Source organism: Phodopus roborovskii, unplaced genomic scaffold (assembly GCF_943737965.1).
Source record: "Phodopus roborovskii unplaced genomic scaffold, PHOROB, whole genome shotgun sequence".
In the NCBI taxonomy this organism is placed as follows: Eukaryota; Metazoa; Chordata; class Mammalia; order Rodentia; family Cricetidae; genus Phodopus; species Phodopus roborovskii.
In genome coordinates, this window is record NW_026125052.1 from 34,486,607 (window position 1) to 34,496,580 (window position 9,974).

At 52.0% G+C, this 9,974-nt stretch overlaps 1 protein-coding gene across 1 annotated transcript; it reads right to left on the minus strand.

The window, feature by feature from the left end:
• Nucleotides 1-4,266: 4,266 nt before the first annotated feature.
• Nucleotides 4,267-7,105, minus strand: Cd7 (CD7 molecule). The gene is made up of 4 exons (XM_051183632.1): nt 6,997-7,105; nt 5,635-5,949; nt 5,301-5,434; nt 4,267-4,694 (listed from the first exon to the last, which is right to left on the minus strand). Exons 1-4 carry the CDS (start codon nt 7,067-7,069, stop codon nt 4,587-4,589), a joined length of 630 nt encoding a protein of 209 aa, XP_051039589.1. The 5' UTR covers nt 7,070-7,105; the 3' UTR covers nt 4,267-4,586.
• Between the last annotated feature and the right edge of the window lie 2,869 nt (nt 7,106-9,974).

The following is a 9,974-nucleotide window of genomic DNA, read 5'->3' on the forward strand; positions in this document are numbered from 1 at the left end:
TTTCATGCAGCTTAGTGTTGGTTGACTCTTCCATGTTTTCTGCTTGTGTGTATGCGTACAGAGTCAGAAGAGGGGTGCCTGAGCACGCGGGGTTTTTTGCCCTTACATAATCTTGTTGAATGTGATAGTCCAGGAATCAGGTTCTTGACCCCCAGTATTTGATGACTCTTTCATCCTCAAATACGAGGAGCTTGGCACCATCCGGGTCTAGAATCTCATCACTGTTCTGTTGTTCTTATTGGCTAAATCCACCAAGCGGTACCCTCCCTTCCCTCTTACCTGGTACCCTGGGTGCTTTCGGGGTGTCTTGCCTCACAGGAGCTCAGTCTGCTTGTGCTGACCTTTTCTTTCCCATACCTCCATTGGCTGCTACCTCTTGGCTAGGTTCTTGTGTCAGAGTGTAACATTAACAAAAAAGATTTAGTGGTACCCTCAGGCTTGGAAGAAGGGAGGGAAGGGAGGAAAGGGAGAGGGAGGGGTGAGGTGTGCCATTCTATGGCTCCCCTTTGTGTTGGGATGCCTTAGGCTGTGGCTGACCTCTGTTTCCTGAGGCTGATTCTCAAAGGGGAGGGGTGGGCATTGCTGGGGGAAAGTCTTGCCCTGTGGGTGAGGCTTCCCCTAAGGGTTTTTCCCCCATGTACTCTAACTCCTCTGTCCGTCCATGCCTGGGTGGCTGAGGGAGTATTGCTCTGTGGAGGTGTTGCATGCAGCTTCTTGCCTAACCTTTATGGCATCCAAGCACTGCATTGTCCCATTTTACAGATGAAGAACCCACAGTCTTGAGAGACAGACACCTCCACAAAGTCCAAAGGGCCGAACGTGAGCTTATTTGTTGATTCAGCAAGCCCCTGGTAGCACCGATACACACTTACTTGGCTCTGCCCTTGGCTGAGTCCCAAGTCATAAATGTCTCTACTTCCTGAAGGGAGGTGGGAGGCACAGAATTCAGCATTAATGGGGACCAGGACTCAGACCAGGCAAATGCTATTGTCACAAGAGGAATGGACCAGAATATTACCCAACATGCATAGCACATAGTAGTGCTCACTAAAAAGACGGGTACTTCTGAGCCTGGATGGGGACGGGGACATAGTAGAAGGACTCGTTCCCATGTACCACATCATCGAGGCCTGAATGTAGACAAAAGAGGATGACTGGGGGGGAGCTCAGCCTTGATAGAAGGGTCATGGGGAGGACTATGGGGTCCTGAATATGGAGGGACCGGAAGGAAGACCTCGACATCACAGCCCCGAGCAAGCAAGGCCAGGAGGAGCGAGGGGAGCCCGGGTATTCAGTTCTGTGGACACATGGCCTGTTGTTGCTTGGTGGTGTTTGGCAAGCAAAGTTTCAGATCACAAGGGCTCTGAGATGGGCTTGTGGGCTGTCTGCTTATCATTCAGGAAGTTACTTCTGAAATGAGGGAAACCGGAATAGGGTAACTTCTCTGACGGGAGCTGGGGGTCTTTAACAGCTTAGCTGATGCCAACCGAGCCTGGCAACCAAACCTGCACTTGGAGAGAAGTAGACCCCACCTGCCTAATTCACAGGTGGGGAGTGAGGCCGGAGGGCCAATAATAAGGGTTCTTTGTTGAGTCAGCAAGCCCTTGGTGGCACCCGCTATATACCTGAACCTGCCCTTGGTTGAGTCCCAAGCCTTAGATGTCTTAGCTTCTTTCAGGGAGGTGGAGGGCACAGAAATTAGCCTCACGGGCTTTGTCCCATGGCCAATGGTCTGCTGTCTGTGTGGGAGACCGTGCCGGAACAGGACTTACTGCACAGGGCACGACGGCCAACGTGGCCGCTTTGCAGTACGAGAGGAGCTTTGGTGTATATATATTACATCTTGGCTGTGGTGGATGTTTGTTAGCACCAGCCACGCACGTTGACCAGGCTTGAGAACCTCAGAATGTCAGCTGTGACCAGCCTGTTTCCCAGGACCCCACACCTGTGTCCTGTGCCCTTCTTGGTCACTGCTAGCTGGTGGTGCTCAGTATAAAGGGCTCAGCTAGAGCCATCCAGGTCCACAGTTGCTGGCTGGGGGTACAGATCTTCTAGACAGACATTACAGAGGGTTGGTGGCCTCCAGATGCTGAGGACGGGGGCTGATACAGAGAGAGCACTGGGTGACAGCAGGCACCGCAGAGTTGTTGTAAAACCAACGGGACAGTTGTGCATTGCCAGCCACCTGCTCAATTTTGGTATATTCTTTTATCCGAATGTTTTCTTCCTATTCATAGATACCATCTTATAAATTAAATAAATATATTGGCTCCTGACCTGTAGTTTAGTAAACATTTCCCTGCAGTTTGTAGTTCTCTGTCATATACTTTTGTTTGAGTGTTTTTTTTTTTAAATAATATTTTTTTCATTTAAATTTGCAGCAAGCTTATTTTACATGTCAATCCCAGTTCCCTCACCTTCCCCTCCTCTCCCATTCCCCCTCCCAGCCCCCAGCCCCTTTCTGCTCCCCACGGAGGGTGAGGCCTTCCATGGGGGATCTTCAAAGTTTGTCACATCATTTAGAGCAGGGCCTAGGCCCTTCCCCCGTGTGTCTAGGCTGAGAGAGTGTCCCTCTATGTGGATTGGGCTCCCAAAGTCCATTCATATACTAGGGATAAATGCTGATCCACTACCAGAGGCCCCATAGGCTGCCCAGCCCTCCTAACTAACACCCATGTTCAGGGGGTCTGGCTTGATCCTATGCTGGCTTCCCAGCTATCAGACTGGGGTCCATGAGTTCCCCCTTGTTCTTGAGTTGTTTTTAAACATGCAGCTGATAGCACTAGCTTTGACTCTATGGCTTACACTGATGGTCAGGCACAGACAATCTCAGGGCTCACTGTTGGCCTCTGGATTTGCAGGGGTTTTAACTCTGTTCTCTTTATAGGGATGGAGGACTCTTCGTGGATGACCCTCAGCTGAGCAAAGCCTTGCCCATGAAGGGAAGGCCAACCAATTGGAGTGACTTGGCTCTTCTGAGATATTAGGGGTGGAACAGGCCTGGGAGCTGGGTCAGTCCAGCTGGGCCTGGATAGAGGACAGAGGGCCTGAGTTTAGGTTTAGAGGGAGGTCTCTTGTCTTAAAGGCCTCATTCAAGGTTGAAAATACACCCCATTTCCTAAGTTAGGCTGGTGAGGCTGGTGATGCTATCCAGGAGGCCACCTAGACCCAGGATAGTGGCCCAGCCAGATGGGACTTGGAGCAGCAAGTGAGAGGTACTTACAAAGAGACAAGGCTTACTGGGGCTTATTAACAGGGGTCTTAGCTGCCCCAGGGGTATTTACCTTATAAGATCCAGGCCCCTGGGGCCCTTGACCAGGGATCCATCTACACAGCATGCTGGAGACTGACAACCCCAGGGCCTTAAACGGCTGCTTCAGGCTCTGGTACTTCTGGTTCTTTCAGGCTTTGCTGTCACTATCAGCTGAGTACATGTCAGTGTCATGGGGCACACTCTCTGTGAGTGCCCTGGTGATAGCTTGGGGAGCAGAGGTCAGCTTACGTAAGGGAGGCTGAATTGGGAATGAGCTGGCAGGACGGGGGCTCTGTGGGGAAGTGGATGGAGCTGAGGTCTGGGTCCAAGGGTACCCTCACTGCTAGATTCTCTGACTCCCCCCCCCCCCGTTTTCCAGGTGCACAGAGCAGGGCTATGAAGCCCCCCCCCACTGTACTGCTGCTATTAGTCACTTGTCCTCTGTGCCCACCTCATTCTGCTGGCAACAGGGACAGGACAGAAGGGCAGGAGACAAGGGGTGACAGGTGACAGCGTGGAGCAGGTGTGGGGCCGGCACACGTGTATTGATTTTGTTCCTGTCCTTTCTGATTCTCCAGTTATCCCTGGAGACAGTAAAGGAGGGACCGAGCAGCTCACCATGGATCAGGTGAGCGCCTGAGCTTCAGTTTTGGGTTCCTCTCCCCAAGTGCAGCACAGGGAGTTGGGATGGCCCTAGGTGTCAGGTGAGCCAGCAGGGGCCTCTGAGACAAAGGGGAGTCTGGGAAAGCCACCACTGAGGGCCTTCAGACTACACCAACAGGGGCTCGGTAGGGCTGGGCCCTTAGGAACATGGCCTTCTAGAATGGGTGAAGCTGTTGCCCTGGGCTCTTCACCTGTGTGGGTGAGCTGTTCCTTATGGGGTATCTGGAGTGCTGAGCCTCCTGGGGGGGCTCCCCTCTCCTGCTTTTACCCTCTTCTGCTCTCACAGACACTGGCCACAAAATCCCCGAGGACTGACATTTCTTGCCCTCCTCAGCTAGGAGCTGGTTGGAAAATAAAAGCCACAATGGGCTTTATTTGTCTATTTATTTCTGGCCAAGCTGCTCCAAGACAGGTAACACATTTTTTTTTGTTCCCCTCAAGTTCCCCCCCCCCCATGGCACCATGATCAGAGCTACCTGGCTAGGGTGGGGGACAAATTGCAGAGCCCTGTGGGGAAGCTTACAGAGAGGAGGAGTCCCATTCATCCAAAAGCACTAAGGGGGCATTTGAGTAGCACAGGAAGGGTACTGGGGGAGTTGGGCTGGTTGGGTCAGCAGGACCACTACCAACCCAGCTGAAGCAAGACGTGGGGGACTGTGGGTAGAGGGGCTCACTGATACTGGTTGAGGGTGCACGGAGTCTTGCGATTGCTGTAGGACATGTCCTCATACACTACGCACCGTGAGTTGTTATCCCTCGAGGCACACAGCTCCTTGATCTGAAAAGACAGCGGCAGTGGCCAGCGTGGTGACCTAGGCAAAGTGTGTCTGTCTCCAAGAAACCCCTTTCTTCATCAAACAGTTTCCCTGGATTTGGGGGGCAGATCATCAGACCTGGCAGGTTCAACTGCAGGCGGATCCCAGGGCCAACAGCTGAGTGATCAGGACGAACTGGCTGCCGTCGGGACCCTTCTAGACCAAACTGTTTGCCCTTCTCACACAGCACATGGGGACTCAAACACATTAACACACATATAACCCAGACTCCACATAACCCACATTCATGTATGTTCACGCACACTCACCCATTTCACATAGCACACACACACACACACACACACACACACACACACACACGTGAATATCCACACGCGTGCTATCTCACTTTGCTGTGCACAGGGACCTGGTCTGAAGCCCCGCACTCTGCCCCTAGGCTTGCCTCTCCCATTTTTGTGTCCCTGCCTGATGATGCTCACTCATACCCCTCTCTGTATCTTGGTGTTTTGTCGTGTGCCCCTGACCAGATCTTTAAGCCTTTTTTCTTTTCTTCTGTCAGCCTGTGAGAAGGGCCAACTTATTGATAACAGCCATAGGCTCACACTGACCTGCGTTTTCCTCAATGAGCATAGCACTCCAAAGCTCAACCCAAGGAGGAAGAAGCCTACAGCCAGGGCAGCTGGGAGGGAAACTGATGCTCTCCGAAGTTCCTGGGATTTGCATGCTTCTTGGGACAGTTTTTCTGGGAAGATGAACCAAAAAAGCCATTGGTAGGAGAGCACTCTACTCGAGGACTCAGGGTTCAAGTCAGGGAGGAGCTATGGTGGTAGCAGAAGGGCAGCAACCAGGAGGCTTCCAAGAACAAACAGGCTCTGAGCAGACAGTTCCAGAAAGAGAAAAGAAGACCCCAGCAGCCAGCGGGCTCCTGGCCACATTCCCTACCTCTCACTACAACTATGGTGGATGAGCCATCCCTTCCGCTTTTTGTGACGGGCTTGCAGGTATATACTCCAGTGTCTTCCAGCACGAGGAGGCGCAAGGTGATGGTCAGGTTGTTCTGGGAACCGGAGAAATCAATTCGGCCTGAGAAACGCTTGTCTACCGTGGAGTCTTTCCCGTCTTCAAAGTACGTCACATAGGAATCCCATGGCCAGATCTGCTTCAGGTAGATCCCCAGCAAGTCTCCACTTGTAGAGCAGGTGATGTTGATGGACTCCCCCTCAGAAGCGATATGGACTTGGTAAGACTGTTGCATCTCTATGAAGAGCACAAGCCACTGTTACCACTGGGCTGTCAGAGAGAGAGAGAGATCTTCCCTGCTTCCCACACAGCACATAGGGACTTAAACACATTAACACGTATCTTAGAGACCCCCCACCCCACATTCATATACATGTATACTCACACACATGCTATCTCAACTTTGCTGTGTACAGGGACCTGGTCAGAAGCCCCACATTCTACCTCTAGGCTTCACACTCCCATTTTGTATCCCTGTGTGATGCCTCACTCAAACCCCTCTCTGCAGGGGTGGTGTAGGGGACTTGGGGCCAGGCCTGTGGTCAACCCTGTGCTAGCATGGCACTTCAGAGAAGGTGCAGTGGGGACCTTGAAGCAGTATTAGGTACTGACAGCCCCGTGAGTTCTGAGCAGTCCACGGGCCTCAGGGTGCGCTGACTGCAACTATGTTGCATCTCAGCACTAGGACTTCCTCCTCTTTGAGAACTCCTTCCCCCACCTGTCCCCAGAGTCAGTCCCCAGACAGCTATTGTCCTATCTCTGATTTGGCGGCTGCTTCCCACAGGCCATTTCCAGGCCTCCAGAGCCTGTGGCTCTGTAGAAGGGGCATATGTTGGCCTGTTCATGGGATCCCCACCTATTCAGACTCCAGCCTAGTTTGCCCTGCCTAGAGCCCTCACCACCCACTTTCCTGTGTACACCAGGCTGAGTGCAGATATCAGCACCTCACAAACTGAGCACCGTGCTGGTTTTTTGCACGAGGATTGTGCCTGGAAGCGGGAGCCTTCCTTGTTCTTTCTGTAGAGCTTTTACACCTTCCCACAGGCCTTCCCACAGACAGCTGCTCTGAATGGGAGCTAAAGGACAACATCCTCACTAGCCACAAGGGCAACTGTTAATCATGTAAACAAAGCTTTCAAGCCTCCACGTTCCCACAGAGCTGAAACCACTCCAGCACCCAGAAAGAAGGACCAGGACTCAGGGAAGTCAAGCTCAGTACCAACCCCTCCCAGGCAGGTGTGTGAGGTGCCCCCTGGGAGCCCTGCAGTTCAGAGAAATGCTTACCTTGGCCATCTAGGGGGCCGGGCAGGACTCTGGCCAGTGTAAGTAGCAAGGCCAGGAAAGTCTCCTGAGTCATGCTGCCCAGATCAGCCGACCAGAATCAGATCAGCCACTCTGGCTGCTACACATTACCGAGCACTGTGACAGAGGCACCCCCAAAAGCCCCAGGAGAGGAAGAAACAGGGGCGTGGCATTTCAACATGGTTGGTGGTGAAGGGCAGAGGGAGGGGCTTCCTGGAGGGGAAGGTAGGGTCTTGGCAGAGGGAGAGAAACACAGCAAGCCAGGTGGGGGAAAGCCATGCTAATTACACCACCCTACCCCCCGACCCCAGCTGTCCTACTTGGCTGGTCATCTGGTCCACCTCTTCATCACCCCAACCCAGAGTCCCCACAGGAGGCGCCCAGAGAGAAAAGGGTTAGCCCCGGGGTTGTGGCAGAAAAATAAGGTTGTCTTAGATGGTTAGAGGCCAGGAGGCGGCTGAGATCCCCTCTGGTTTTTGGTGTCATTTTCTGCTGGGACATTCTCAGGTGTACGGTATTACCTGTTGCCTCTACTCAATGATGTCTCAGCACTGGTATCACAGAGCATACCTGGCTGTCGCCCCAGAAGAGAAGCCAGGTATGGGCTAGGCTATGGTGGCCTTGAAGGCCTGAATGCCCCTTCCTTCGAAGCAAGGTCGAGTCAGACCTGCTGGGTCAAAGAGTGGTTAGGAGCCTCTTCCACAACGGCTCACCTTCTGGGGTAAGAGTGAGGGTCCTGTGTCCGGCTCCCAGGTCAAGGAAAATCTAGGACTTGTGCCCACCATGGAGCTTTGTTTGTTGGTACCAGAGCCAGTGTGTGTCACACGCTGTCACATAGGAACCTAGAGCCATTTATTCCAGGGAGTCCTTGGGAACTCTGAGTGGCTGGAAGATGTCCCTTATGTGGGTAGATTTGGAGGGCTATGATGTAGACGGGGTACCATGTGGGGTACTCCAGGGCACATTCGAGAGGAATTCGGGTAGAGGGATGTCAAGTTTGGAGGGCTTTAGGAAGAAAGGATTGAGGAGGGGCAGGTGATGTGTGTGCAACAGAGGGACAACAGGTATAGAACCCTGTAACTTGAGGAAATCGGGAGAGAAACACGAGAGAGCCTGGGGCAGGTGGGCAGTAGGGGAGTCGTCCGTTGCTCAACCCCCAGAGAAGATCATGGGTACCGGGAAGTAGGGGCATTCGAAGTCTCCCTCCTAGGATCCCTGTGGCCATACAAGGGGGACATGGACTGGGCTACTGCCACTCTCAGGGCTGACTGTGATGTAGCCTTCATGAATTAGGACTTTGTACTGTTTTAGGCAGCATGTGTCAAGTTTCAGAGGTTGCAGACACACATGGCCCTGTGGAATGTAACCAAGTGCTCCAGGGGAGATGAAGACCCAACCCCAATGTCCTTCATTGATTAAAGAGACATTGATTTCTGTGCACCTGGGTGTAGGGCCATAGCCTCAGGAGCACTGTGGTTGTGGCTCTGGAGGCCACAGTCCCTGGGCAGTGTCTTTAGTGGACTCAGCATATGGTATTCAGCAAATGTTATGGGCTTTTATGTTTCTAACAATCATATTTCCAAGAGGATGATGATTTCTTATATCCAATGGTTTACTATCCTCATTTATTTAAAGATCGGACTCACAGAAGTTTATCTGAAGACACTACAGCATATGTAGGCAGAAAAACCACCTATGTCGAGATCACAGTAAGAAGAGAAATGTGCCCAAGAGGAACAGAGCGTGGGGATGGGGTTGAGTGGGCAGTCAGGGTGGGGAGCTGTAAAGAGAGGTCCTTAGGGAGATGAAGGTCCCCAGAAGTTCTGTTTCTTAGAGCTCCCTGCAGGCAGGCCCACTCTGCCCCCTTGTGGTGGGAACCAGGTGATACAACTTGGACATCTAATACCAAATGCCCCTGGAACCTGACAGCTGGGCCACCAACGTTTGTTACTACCCTGAGTCAGAAAAAGGAATGTGACCTTGATCTCCTGAAGCAAGCTGATGTGGCTCTTTCTGGCACTGGAATGGAGAGGCTCTGAGATGAGGGATTCAGATGAAGGACAATGCCCAATTCTCTCTCTCCCCCTCTGTCCCTCCATCCCTCTGTCCCTCCCTCATTCTCATGTTGTCCCAGGGTCTCACTATGTCACCCTGGCTGATATGGAATTCCCCATGTAGATCAGGCTGCCTTGGACTTAACAGAGATCACCCAGCCTATGCCTTCCAAGTGTTGCAGTTCAAAGACATGTATCACCACTTACAAACAGCAGAGGCAGCGGAACCTGAAGGTGGAGTGGAGTGAGGAACAAAACCCTGGAGTTTCCAAGGGTTGTGCTATCTGAGGTCATTCACAATTTATTTAGCAGCAGCTGAGTTCCTAGACATGCCGGGTGAGCATACCTCTTGTTTCCTGTTCATTCTAATGTGTGGCTTTGCTCTGTGGGCTCCTTTTTCTCTGAATTCCAGTGGGGTTGTGTGTGTGAATACACGGCCACACACGGGATCAATCAGAGACATGATTTCCAGTGTCCTTAAACAAAGTGTTGCCTAGCTACTTCCTCAGAATTGAAACTCTCCTTCCTTGAGGGAGGAGGGAGGTTGGTAAGACTCTGAAAGCTAAGCAGGAAGCTCAGGAAGCTGTAAGATTCAGGACTCTCCTCTCCAAATTTGTAAAAGGAGCTAAACAATAGCTATGGAAGAGAGACTGTACTGGGCCGGAGAGATGGCTCAGTGGTTGAGAACATATACTGCTCTTCCAGAGGTCCCAAGTTCAATTCCCAGCAACCATACCAGGTGGCTCACGACTTCCTGCAATTCACCTCTGCTGGCCTCTGCTGGCACATGTACTTGTGAGCATTTGCCCCCACAGATAATAAACACATAACTTAAAATGTTAAAGAAATAAATCCTAAAACACACACACACACACAGAGAGAGAGAGAGAGAGAGAGAGAGAGAGA

Bases quoted from the DNA above. Each gene is read 5' to 3' on its own strand.
- Cd7 (XM_051183632.1), bottom strand. From the start codon at position 7,069: ATGACTCAGGAGACTTTCCTGGCCTTGCTACTTACACTGGCCAGAGTC. The intron at 5,950-6,996 runs GTAAGCATTTCT...TGCTCTTCATAG, and splicing joins CGGCCCCCTAGATGGCCAAG to AGATGCAACAGTCTTACCAA. The intron at 5,435-5,634 runs GTAGGGAATGTG...TCATCTTCCCAG, and splicing joins CACCATAGTTGTAGTGAGAG to AAAAACTGTCCCAAGAAGCA.